Raw genomic sequence first — 13,236 nt, 5'->3', positions numbered from 1 at the left:
GGATGTGCTATGGGGAAGTTTGCCAGATCCCCTTTTCCCAACAGTGACAGCAGAGCGATTGGGATCCTTGACTTGATACATACCGATGGGTCGGATGTCTCATGTATCATTGAGTGGCTATAAGTACTATGTTTTATTCATTGATGACCACTCCAGGAAGACGTGGATTTATTTCTTAAAGACCAAGAGTGAGGTCTTCAAGCGGTTTCAAGAGTTCAAAGCTCTTGTGGAGACCCATACAGGTAGGAAGATCAAGGTCCTCAGGTCGGACAATGGAGGGAAGTATACCCTTGGTTAGTTTGTTGATTTTTATGTTGAGGCAGGGATTAGAAGGGAGTTCACAGTTCCTTACTACCCCCAGCAGAATGGGGTTGCAGAAATGAAGAACAAATCCATTATAGGGGCCTGCCAAAGCCATGCTTCATGATCAGGGGTTACCTTAATTTTTGTGGGCAGAGGCCTGCAACATTTGTGGGTACTTGCAGAACATGAGTCCACATTGTGCCTTGGGGAATGTGACTCGGAGGAAGCTTTTTCTGGGAAGAAGCCTAATGTTGGGCACTTTCCTATCTTTGGGTGCCTTACATATTCCTGTGTCCCCAAGGAGAACATGACCAAGCTAGAGCCCACTGCAGACAAGGGCATCTTTGTGGGTTATAGCGAGACCTCGAAAGCTTATCAGATTTATATTCCTGCGCAGAGGAAAGTGGTTGTCAGGCGGGATGTGAAGTTCGAGGAGGAGAGAGCTTTCAGGAGGTCACGAGAGTTAGAGTATCTAGAGTCACCAGACCCTCAGGAGCAGCTGAGTCAATCACAGGGATCTAGTGGTCAGGGATCAGGAGGCACATTGATTACAGTGTCAGGTCCATCAGTGAGCAGTGGCTCTCAGAGTCAGGTGGGTGGTTCTTCGAGCAGCATGTAGGGCAGTCCGCAGAGCAGTTCACAGGGTAGTCCACTAATGGACAGTTCACACGATACTTCAGCATCTACAGGCACAGGTTCAGGCATGAAGTCAGTTGATAGGACTTCAGGAGTTCAGCCTTCTGATGATGATGAGGATTCTTTCACTCTGGTGGGAGAAGTATGCTCAGGGAAGAGGAAGCCCAAGTGGCTTGAAGATACCTTGCGCGAGGCCACATCAGTTGTTGGGCCAAAGAGACAGGTTAGAGAGATTAAACTACCTCAACAGTTCTGTAGTTACATGGCATTGGTAACAAGCATTGTTGACTCTGAGCCTTCTAGTTATGAGGAGGCAGCCAACCAGCAGGTCTGGAGAGAGGCCATGATGGAGGAGTATTCTTCTATTATGAAGAACGATGTTTGGGAGGTAGTGTTGAGGCCTGAAGGTAAATCAGTTGTTACTTCTAGATGGCTCTATAAGATAAAGCATGTTGCAGATGGCAGCATCGAGAAGTTCAAAGCTCGATTTGTGGCGAGAGGGTTCTCACAGGTAGAGGGAGTTGACTATGAGGAGACCTTCGCTCCCGTAGCTCGGTATACATCTATTCGCTCCATTATATTGATTGCAGCAAAGATGGGTTGGAAGATCCACCAGATGGATGTGAAGATCGCATTTCTCAATGGCTGCATTCAGGAGGAGGTTTATATTGAGCAACCGCAGGGATTTGAGGTGCATGGGAAGGAGTCCCATGTATGCAGATTGAAAAAGACACTCTATGGCCTGAAGCAAGCTCCTAGAGCTTGGTACTCTAGGATTGATACATACTTGCAGCAGTTGGGTTTCATAAAGAGTGACGCTGATCCAAACCTATACTTCATTATGGTGGGAGAGGAGCCTCTCATTCTGGTGTTGTATGTTGATGACTTGATCATCACTGGTGCAGATAGACTCATTGAGGGTTGCAAGAGAGATCTTGCTTCAAAGTTTGAGATGAAGGATATCGGCTTGATGCATTATTTTCTGGGATTGGAGGTGTGGCAGGAGGAGGGGCATTTCTTCCTGGGACAAGGGAAGTACATTGTGGATATTCTTAGCAGATTTCACATGGAGGACTGCAAACCCATGTCTACACCTATCACTAACTAGAAAAAGCTTCACGCTTCTGATTCCGAGTTTGTGGATCCTACTCTATACAGACAATTGATTGGTTGTTTGATGTATTTGGTCAACACTCGACTAGATATATGTTTTGCAGTTAACACTATGAGTCAGTTCATGTGTGAGCCCAGGAGAGTGCACTGGGTGGTTGCAAAACACATTCTTTGTTACTTGCAGGGGATTGTGGATTTTGGTCTGGATTATAGACAGGGTGATGGAGTGAGACTGGCAGGGTACACGGATTCAGATTGGGCAGGTTGTGCTTCAGATAGGAAGAGTACTTCCGGGTGTTGTTTTGGGTTGGGTTCGGCAGTTGTGTCATGGATCAGCCGGAAACAACAATCAGTTGCATTGAGTTCAACTGAGGCAGAGTATATGGCTGCTAGTTTGGCTAGTTGTGAGGCCATATGGCTTCGCAAGATGTTGTTTGGTCTATTTGGTCAGGGATTGAGACCTTCAGTAATTTACTGTGATAATCAGAGTTGCATAAAACTCATGGAGAATCCAGTTTTTCATGACAGGTCAAAGCATATTGAAATCAAGCTTGAGTACATTTCCACAAGGGAGCAAGTAGCAGACATTTTCACCAAAGCCTTACCACGGGGCAAGCATGTCTACTTCAGAGACAAGATGGGAGTGGTGAGGAAAACTTTCCTTGGTAAGAGGGAGTGTTAAAATTTGGGTACCGGAGGACAAGTGGTTCCCTAAAGCTTTGATCTTTGCCCTAGGGAAAAGTGTCCAAATTTATTTGTACTTTTCTCCTAAAGTGACTTTATAAGTAGTAAAGTCAATTTAATTTAAAAGTGACTTTATAAGTTGTAAAGTTACATTCTAATTTAGAAGTGACTTTATAAGTGGTAAAATTACATTCTAATTTAGAAGTGACTCTATAAGTGGTAAAGTTACATTCTAATTTAAAGGTGACTTTATTAAACTCAATGAAGAATTAGAAAGTGAAAAAGTTACTATGGAAGTAAAAGGCTAAGTGGGTCTTTATTTAAGTGGGTGAGTTAAAAAATAGAAAGTGAGAATTAAATACACATTTATTCTCATCCCTAGATCTAAATGAATCTCAGCCATTAGATCTTAGGGTAACCCAAAAGGTCATTTAGAGAATAAAAGGAGAAGAGAAGAGGAAAAGATCATTCATTCTTTCATGAGCATTTGAAAGAGAAGAGAGAGCAAGGAGAAAATTTTTGAGCAGTGAGGAAGTGAAGGAGAGCAGCAAGAAGACATTTCAATGAATCTGGGCATCAACATTTATTGGTGCTCATCCCAAGGAAAAACCGTACAATAGGAGAACGACATAGAAATCGAGGAAGAGGGATAGCAAGTTCTAGGCATGTTTTTTCGAGGCTGGCCGTACAACATTTAATGCTGTAAAAATTTCTGTTTTGGTTGTTTGCTGATTGACACGATTTTTCAGGTGGAGTTGAAGCACGAAAATCGAGATAATTTGTGGTTGCTGGAATTTTTCTGTATATTTCAGTTTCTCTGTAAAAGAATTTTCAGAAATAAAAAGAGCTCTCAAACTGGTTTTCCCCAAGAGTTGTAGGGGGGTTTTCCAGGGTCACATTGACCAAAAATCACTGTGTTATTTTCTATGTGTGGCTGTCATAATTTTGCTGTGTTTATTTTTGCAATTTCAACAGTTGTGAAATCTCTAAATTTGTGTTTTCAGAGAATTATTGTCATTTTCAGATTTTAGAATTTTTATCATGCTTGGATTTAAAACAAATGCATGGAGTGATAAGGAAAACTAATAACTGGAGTGGGGGTTGAAATTTCTTCAGTGAGATCATTTCACATATTAACCCAAAAATACTTAATATAAGTGCTCTGTTTGCTACCAGGACTCCTCCCATCGGTGAAAATCCGTAAAGAGCAGGGAGTTTTGGTTATGGTGATAGTGGGCCACTACTCCATTGTTGCATTTGGTCTATAGTTTACACCTTGTAGGGTTTCCCTCTCCAAGGCCTGGTAGATTTTGTAGCAACAAAGCCCTATCACTTTATTTGGCGCATCACAGCCTTAGGGAGCTTACTTGGTCTCTTATACCGACCAAGTATTGTTTCAACCTGTATATACCTTTGTGCCCTACACCCTCCATTGGGTGCTTGCAACATTTGCGCAACACTTTGCCATCAACAACATCTCAGTGAACCCATGCAACATCTTTGGCTTTTTGGGCCATTGTGGATGATGAAATTTCATATTTGAATTGAAAGGGATCTACAAATAGAAAAGAAAAATGCAAAACCTATGATAAATTTTAAAACAAAAAACAGAGACATTTAGTCTACAAATAGGGGCCATTTTTTACTTGAAATAGGGGAAAGGAATTAAAAACAAGGACAACAATCAAATCTGGAAATTTTGAAGAGATAAATCATATATGGGAATGAAAACCGGTTTATAAAGCCTCCTCCCAGATGCCAACTCCACTAGATAGGTTCAAACTAACTCCAAGATGAAAAAGGACCTCCAAACTTGTTGCTGTTGCTCCAAAACTCAATGCTGTTACATAACTGTCCAAGCTCTCATGTGCTCACAAACACTAGAAATTAGATGTGTGAGGCAAATAGGAGCTTAGGCATGCTTTTATAAGTTTATGGCTACAAATTTAGGAGGGAACTTGCCTATGGTTTGTTAAAAATCACCTCCAAAACTACTCACGAGTCCCATCTCCTTGTCGAGCCATGCATTTAACTAATTGGGTCGATTTTTTATGGACCTGGCTGGTTATGTACCAAATTGGTCCTAACCGACCCTTGGATCAGATTTATTGCTCCGGTTAGTAGGAACGAGGGTTTGGCTGAATTTTGGTTCAAATTGATTGGTTTTAAAACTATGGTTGCTATGGACACACACCATCAATCAATGCCTCATAATTACGCTCCTCCTCGACATTGGAAAGAAAGGCCTCAAGGAAGGTCACACTAGACTAGGGGCAAGGGATATCCACCAAAGTGAAGCATGGAAACAAGAATATAACCAAAGGTGGTCTGTCATCCAATTCAATCTGTGGTCCATATTAGAATTCTCTTGAACATCAAATAAAAGCACTTGATTACAAAAATGGTTAATGTACGTTAATGATAGATGACCCTCCATCATTTGATGAGTAGATGAGATGAAATAAAGCATTGATTGGAGCATGGATGGAATGCCTTTGAGGCTAGCTATTTGTGGATCATTCGTTGGTTGGCAAGTTGAACAAATAGGAGGAATTTTTTCTCCTAGGGGTTACCTACTTGGGTGGGTAACAATCCTAAAGACCCCTATAGCCCTAATAGGCCCTAGGTTCTCTAGAAGACTCGTTGCTGCTAAATCTAGCAGGCCTTTGTGAAATTTAAATGAATGCAGTAAATGGTTATTTATCTCCTAACTTATGCGGTTTATTTGTCTTCAAAATATTATGACAAATAACAGTAAATTCACTATTGCAATTCTTCACAAAATTAAATACTGGAACTAAGAAAATAATACCCACACATAAAATTGGACACCAATATTTTAGGACAATCGTCCTTGGAAAAACCCCAATGTGGGGAAAACCATGGAACATATGAGGGTTTTATTATTATTAATCTTCGATAATTTGAGAAATTACAACTGCTTACCTGATATTGGCAAAGCTCTGGCAAATAATAATCTCCATTGGCAAAATAGTCTGGAGATAAAATTTCTCCTCTGCAAATCAATCTGGCCTCTCCTAGCAAACTCATACTCCTCCTTGACACTTGCACTACAACCCAGAAAATGTGCACTACCTGCTTTGGAAAAATTTCACAGCGTCCAGGAATGACTTCGTGCAAGTAAAACTACCTCCTTTTGCCTCCTGAAGCTACTTGCACCTCCTTTGACAATTCTTTCGACAACTGGAAGAGGAAATACTACTCCTGCTACATGCATTGGGTAAATTGGCTACTCGCACTAGCCAAATTGGTCTAGTGCATAGACAAACTATGCTATGATCTCTACTATGATTGAGATAGTCTTCCTCACCTAGTTCTTTTCAAGCTTCTATTTAGATTTTCTGTTGTAAAGTATAACTATCATAGGATGCATCATGTTAGGAGATGGCATCATATAAGCATGCGATTGAAAGCAAGAGCTCGTAACATCATCATAAAGAAGCATGAAAGATAGCTGAAATAGAAGTTTGTGGATGAAACCTATAGAAGGATGTAGCTCTTGGTAACCTCATTAGAAGCATAAGGAGTACTTATGGGAAAAGAAAGTCATCTAGTATAGAGCTCATCATACATCATTCAAAAGGAGCATTTGCAGAATGAGGATAATCAAGATCCTCCGATGGAATCTTCATTGGAAGGTTCACCTACTAGAAGAAGTAAGTGTCTTGCTGAGAATTCCAACTTGTATGGGATTCATGGGATGATGGTATGATGACAAAAGAGGTGAAACGGGTCAAGGGATTGAAGTTCTTTCAACCAAGGACGCTGCCAAAGGAAAACTAGATGACCGAAAGAAAGAGATGAGGTATGTATGCTTGTATTTAATAAACTAGAGTCATGTCATATGATTGCAGATATCATGAATGAGTGCTATACCTTAAGAGCATAATCAAAAGAAAGGATCTCCTCCTGTGAAAGGATGCATGAAGGCATGGTTCACACACTGACTAGATGAAATCAACATAATATGTCCGCATATGAAATATTAGGTGGTTGACAAACCTAAAGGAACTATGATTGGAAGTTCATGGAAGGAAATGTGTGAACAAAGGAAGGAAGAGATCATAAAAAATGCAACAATGGAGAAGGCAATCAACATCCAAGTACTAGAAGATTTGACAATGATATCTCCATGGGAAAGATATGAAAATCCTAATAAAGTCTGAAAAAGAAAGAGATCCTTGACATTGTATATCTTTTTGGAGATGTGTCAATATATGTGCAAGATGTTGATACAAGCAAGGATATGTTATGATAAAAGACCATCACAAACTTAATTTCGATTTAATGATCATTTTCTATTTTTTTTGAATAATATCTAGATGGGCTAATGCAAGGTTACCAAGGGAAGAGCTGTAGATGTCATCTACAACTAACACTCATGTGGTAGGATGAAAGATCCTAAAGGAAACATGATGCGAAGAAGGTAGCAAGGTATGAAGGAAAGCCAAATATGAACTAATGGATCACTTTCCGATGAAATAATGTATGACATGACTCATGAATGAAAGTGATGGATGGTTTGTGCCCTACAAGAAGTCCCAAAAGAATGCAGGCTCCATATCAAAGAAGAAAACTCATGACATCAAGGGAAGGAGTCCTACAAGCAGCTGTTTGCCCCATGATCTCCACCTAAAGCGCTGCTAGAAGCAAGTCCTTGATCAAGAGGGAGATTGGTGAAGTCCTTGATTAAGAGGGAGCTTGAGTACATTTCTTTTATAGGAATGGGTATGTTCTCCCTAGTTAAGAGGGAGAGATAGACACATCATTCTTGTCTTCACTTGGGAAGATAGAACAGAGGATTGGGTAAGCATCTGGCATCCGATACTCTTTGAGGATGTGGTAGGGCATCCAGGATAAGAGTAGTCGTAGAGGACCAATATTCTTTGAGCACAGGGAATCCAAGATAAGAATAGTCCTGGTGGAACATACTCTGAGAGAACCCGAGTGGGGTATGTTCTAAGAGAGACAATGATGAGGGTGTCTATAAATCATTGGTCTCGCCAGCATTGTGCTCTGATCTTGTGGAGAGATAGAGCTATTAGTCAAGGCCTTGTTATGTGACAATGCTGGATGATATGATATCCAACTCTTCTTATGAGAATTCTTCAGATTGAGAATGTCCAAGTACCTTGTATGGATTATGAATACCTCCCTAGTTAAGAGGGAGTGTTAAAATATGTAACTAGGTTCGGTCTTCATAATGACATATGTAATGTTGATTTTATGTATTCAATGTAAAGAGAAAAATAAATTTATTATTATTGTTCTTGAGGCATGGGTTTCATGATCAAGGAAAATTTATTTTAGGTCAAGCTCCCATTGTGAGCTTCTAGGATTTGTCATCGAGTCTATAAAGTCAAAAGAGTCATTGTCATGTATGAACAACCCTTCTTGGGCATGTTACATATTGTAAAAGAAAATTTATTGAGTCAAAAGACCCTCCAAGACCAAGTCATGGCACAAATATCAAGTCGACCTACATGAAGAGACAAGTCAGCCTAAAGGAGCAATTCGACCCATTGAGAAGCCTATATAAAGAAGACTTTGACCTTATTTGGAGAACATACTCTCACTCACACAAGTTTGATCTTAAGGACAAAAGGAAGTGCGAAGAAGAGGAAGACTAAGGAAGGAGAATAAGTCGAAGTTTTGGATTTGTTTTTGGGCTACTTCTCTCCACATGTGCGTAGGAATTAGGGCACATATTGTTGCAGTGAAGCTGGGTTGTAGAATTGAACTTAGGTCACCAAGAAGAGTTATTCTAGAAGCCGAATTATCTAGAAGAGAAAATCTACCCAAGCAAAGAAGAGAGAAGCTGTAGTTTTTGGACAAATTGAAGTTGCAACTTTTGGTTGCAATCGAAGTTGCAGTTTCTGGTTGCAGTCAAAGTTGTAGTTTCTAGGCAAGTCAAAGTTGCAGTCTTTGGGCGAGTCGAAGTTGTAGTTGCAGTAGCAGTTGCTGAGTAAGTCGAAGTTACTGGAGGAAGAAGCTATTCAAAGAGGAAGCATTGACTTGGTCTTGAGGGGTTCTTGGTCATGGGTCTAGGTCTTGGAATTCGTCAATTGAAGATTCTATAAGAAGAAGAATTCTTGTGGGTTTCCTCTCAAGTTGGAGAGGTTTTGGCCTTCGCTGATCGCCTACATCTTGTGTCCTTTGCCTCATTGTTCTTTATGGTTTGGTAGTTGTTTGATGAAGAAGAACACAATAATAATCAAGTACAAGAAGAACTTAATTAAGAAAAGTAAAAAGTCCTCACAAGCAATTATCATTATAAGAGAAATCATCTAATATCTCTACCCTAGATTTCTCAACATGGGTCAAGCAGCAAAAAGAAAAGCAGTGGCACTTGGTCTAATGGACAATTTTTTTTAGAAAGAGAGACGGGAAGAGCTTGATCTCACCATTGCATTCTTTTTCTATCAGAACTTCATATCCTTTAATGTTGCATGCTCACCTTTATTTCTTGAGATGTGCCAAGCTCTAACTCAAGGGGATCCATTAGGGTATGTGCCTCCTGGGTCAGAGAAGCTTAGAACCACATTGTTGACTAAGGCAAAGAAAGAGGTGGACAAAATGCTTGAGCCTATTAAATCAACATGGCCAACATTTGGGGTTAGTATTGTTTCTGATGGATGGACAAATCCAACACGCCACCCACTCATCAACTTCATGGTGTCTTCCTTGAATGGACCAATTTTCTTGAAATCAGTGGATGCACTTGGACAATACAAGGATGCACAATATATTGGTGAGTTGTTCATTAAAGTTATTGAAGATGTAGGTGTTGATTCTTGTGTGCAAATCATTACAGACAATGCACCTGTTTGCAAGGCTGCTGGCATGATTGTGGAAGCTAAATATCCACAAGTATTTTGGACACCTTGCATTGTCCATTCCTTGAATTTAGCACTTAAATCTATTGCTTCTGATGTGCCTTGGATTGGAAGTATTATTGAGGATGCATGACATATCCGCAACTTTGTACAAAATCATACAAATGCCCTCACAATCTACAAGGAGTACACCCATCTATCATTGTTGAAGATTGCAGATACACGGTTTGCCTCTTCATTCATCATGTTGAAGAGGTTGAGGGAGGTCAAGACCACTCTTGGGGTCTTGGCTATTTTAGAGTTTTGGTTTTTTGGAGAAATACCGATCAAACAACCTAAAAAAGAGTCAAGGACACAATGTTAGATGATGCTTGGTGGGAGAGGGTAGATCTCACTATTAAGATCATGGATCCTATCATTGCTTTGCTACGATTTGCAAATATAGACCAACCCATCCTAGGAGAGGTTTATGAGGGATGGGATTCCATGATTGAGTCAATGACGACGATTATTTTATAGAGTGAGTGCCTCGAGTATGAGAGATCATTAGAGGTCTTCTTCACCACCATACATGATATTCTTGTCAGCAGATAGGACAAGAATTGCACACCTTTGCATTTTTTGGCTCATTCATTGAACCCAAAATACTACAACCATGCGTAGTTGAATGGTGGACCTTCTTGCAGATTCCCTCCTCACATGATTGGTGAAATTTCATAAGGGAGGAAGGATGCATTGAGGAGGATATTTCAGGATAGAGCATCCCTTGATGAGGTGGAGGATGCCTTTGCAGAGTTTTCCACTGAGACTGAGTGATTTGTAGGCTATGATGTGATTAGAGATAGGGGGGATAAGAAGCCCTATTCTTGGTGGGCAACTCATGGGGCAACAATCCCTCCTCTACAACAGTTAGCCACGAGGCTCCTCTCTCAGGTGACTTCATCCTCTTGTTGCGAGAGGAATTGGAGCACTTACGTGAATTTGTATAGTGTCAAGAAGCGCAAGCTTGAGCAGTCCAAGGCAAAGACAATGGTATATGTACACACCAACCTTTGTCTTATTTACAGGTAGAGGGATGAGTGGTTTAAGGGAAAGACAAAGATGTGGGATGTCTTTTCCGATGATATGGGTTTGGACAACAGTGTTGAGTTGGCATTGGCCAACTTGTATCTTAATGACCTAGTGCTAGAGCCTGTCACTTTTGATGATGGTGATGCTCTCGACGGGTCATCCTCCACACTAGCAGATGCAAAGATTACATTGGATACAGAAGAGGAGGATGCAGTAGAGGAGAGCAATGGTGACCATGATAGTGACTCTGATTTTGATGATGATATTGATGATTGATGAGCTTCCTACTACCTTTTAGTTGTTTTGTATTTGCTATTTCTATTTTCCATTGGCATTGCTACTACCTATGTAACACATTTTGATTTTGATGACTTAATGAGAAAACTGCAGTTTCTTATCCTTCTCCTATTGGATTATTGATGAATTTGTCACAACTGTATTTGTATGCATAATGTTAATTTGTAAAACTTACAAATTTTAAATTTATAATGTATAATCTAGATCTATGTCTGAATTTGTCTCATGAATGGTAATTTGTGTAAGAAATAGATATTTAGTATTAATTTTTAATATATATATATATATATATAATAATATATAATGTGTCCTACGTGTTCTGTTCCGGGGCCTATGTACCCGGGTCGGACGCTCGAATTTTTGTGTCCTGGTTTCCTGTGTCTCTGTGGCAGGTGACTTAGTTTACAAGAGTGAGTTATTCCATCAATGAAAAACTCATGCAGATTTACTCACCACAAAGATGACACATGGACATTTCTCCACAGTGTCACCCTATAGGACACGTGAAACTCACCAAGCATGAGATGCACCCACAGAACCTGCAACAGGGGTGCTTATCTCTGAACTGGAACGGTGTTTTTCTTCAGACTTTTGACTACGTCAAAGCCAGCATGCTCTCCAATTTTTGGTTTTCGTTCCTCTTGAAATCAAACTGATTTACTCACAAGCTGAGATTCAATGATGTCTCTCATTCCATGTTAGATTTATTAGAGTACACATGCGAGAGACAAGGCACATGATTGAAGGTAGAATCTTAATCCAAATTCCATGTCTTTTAATTGCAAAACATAATTTATCTGTAATACAAAATTGTTTCATAATTAGTCACTGAAGATAGATCATCGATGTTTCATAGATCCAACCTAAAATAGCATAGCTATAATAGATTTTCTTGCATGTTCCTGCTTTTAAATTTTTAAATCAAACAAAGCACTTGTCAATCTCGAACACGTCTATCTCTGCAAAAACCTAAAATAACTCATCTTTGTAGGATCTTGCATAAGATTGCTTCATTTGTGCTTAATGGTTGCTTTGGTTTCCTCTATTATGCAGCATAAGTGGTGAAAATTCCTGTATTTAAAAATCTGTACTAAGTTATAGATTTTGATGTCATTTAATCTCTTGCACGGCTATACATTTTATCTAATTTCTTTCTGCCCATGTAGAATGTCAGCTATAGACTTTTACTGCTCGGTTGATAAAATCAAAGGAATAGATGGGAAGGATCGTGTTCTTGTTACTTTAGATGGGAAGTATTTGCCGCATGTTGAGCAGGTAAAAGGCTGATGAAATTTGAGTGAACTTGCCTGATTTTTTTTACTCCCATGATTGGATTTCCTCGCTATTATGACCAGAGAAAAGTAGAGGTGACAATAAACTGAAGTCAAAATATTAATTTGTATAACCAGCAAGTAACGAGAAACTGAAAGTAATTTTTTCGAAGAAAAAACCTATTTCTTTGTTAAAATTGTCTGCTTTTATCACTTAAAGCTGATTGTTTCTATGAAAATATTGCAGAAAACAGAGCACAGTGCTGCAAGGCTGTACAAATAAGGAAGCCTGCAAAATCTTGGGTTATCACGCTATTATCTAGACATCACTTTATGTTGTTTAATATTATGTGCAAGTGTCATACTTATTTAAGGCCTTAACGAGTGTTCCCTGAGTGGCCAACTGCTGGGCAATCTATTCTTATTGCATATGAAGGCAAGCAAGTTAATAGGCCTGCAAAATGTTGATTGCAATGTGTGTAAAATAGAGATTCGCCTCTCAGTCTCTTCTTTGTCCTGGTGTTTTTCTATATCGCAAGTTATTGGAACCTAAGGAGTGATTTATTGAAGTGTCTTGGAATGTTTAGTTGGGAATGGTGGGAAAATTTAAATTTGTTGGTTTCTTGTTTGTTTAAAACAATGTCTGAGTTTTGTAATAAGAAAGTGTTTCTGGTCGCAGAAACAATTTCTCTAAAAATTATATGTAATTCTAAGTTAATGTTCATTATTATAGAGTTTTACATCTATATTTATATTTATTGCTTTTATATTTTGGCATTTTTGATTAGTTATATATTTTTGTTGAAAATTCTGAGAAGTAAACTATGAAGTTCAATATTTTGAGTGAATATTTTACTCATGGAAATGAACACGTAACTTGTAATGAAAATGAACACATAAAACTTGTAATGAAAACAAAAGAGTGCAGGAAAGATCCATTGAAGAATAATAATGTATTAGTTTATCAAATAAATTAAAAAATATAATGGTAAATTAAGTAAAGT

General features: G+C 39.2%; 1 protein-coding gene across 3 annotated transcripts in view; it reads left to right on the top strand.

Annotated features, from left to right (window-relative positions):
* CYN (cyanase) overlaps positions 1–12,984 on the top strand; it is a 62,939-nt gene extending 49,955 nt beyond the window's left edge. For 2 of the 3 annotated variants that reach the window (XM_089377884.1, XM_089377883.1), the window contains 2 exons: positions 12,128–12,236; positions 12,480–12,984. In XM_089377884.1, coding sequence (XP_089234010.1) covers positions 12,128–12,236; positions 12,480–12,515 — 145 coding nt within the window. In that variant the 3' untranslated portion in view covers positions 12,516–12,984. The remainder of the gene's footprint in view (positions 1–12,127; positions 12,237–12,479) is intronic. The other variant, XM_089377885.1, reaches the window with a different exon arrangement.
* Positions 12,985–13,236: the final 252 nt, after the last annotated feature.

The sequence above is a fragment of the Pinus tabuliformis genome, chromosome J (assembly GCF_031772625.1).
Source record: "Pinus tabuliformis cultivar Carrire ecotype Pingquan chromosome J, CPIR1, whole genome shotgun sequence".
Classification (NCBI taxonomy): Eukaryota; Viridiplantae; Streptophyta; class Pinopsida; order Pinales; family Pinaceae; genus Pinus; species Pinus tabuliformis.
The sequence above is the reverse complement of the archived record's forward strand: the minus strand, read 5'-3'. Positions and strand labels throughout refer to the sequence as shown.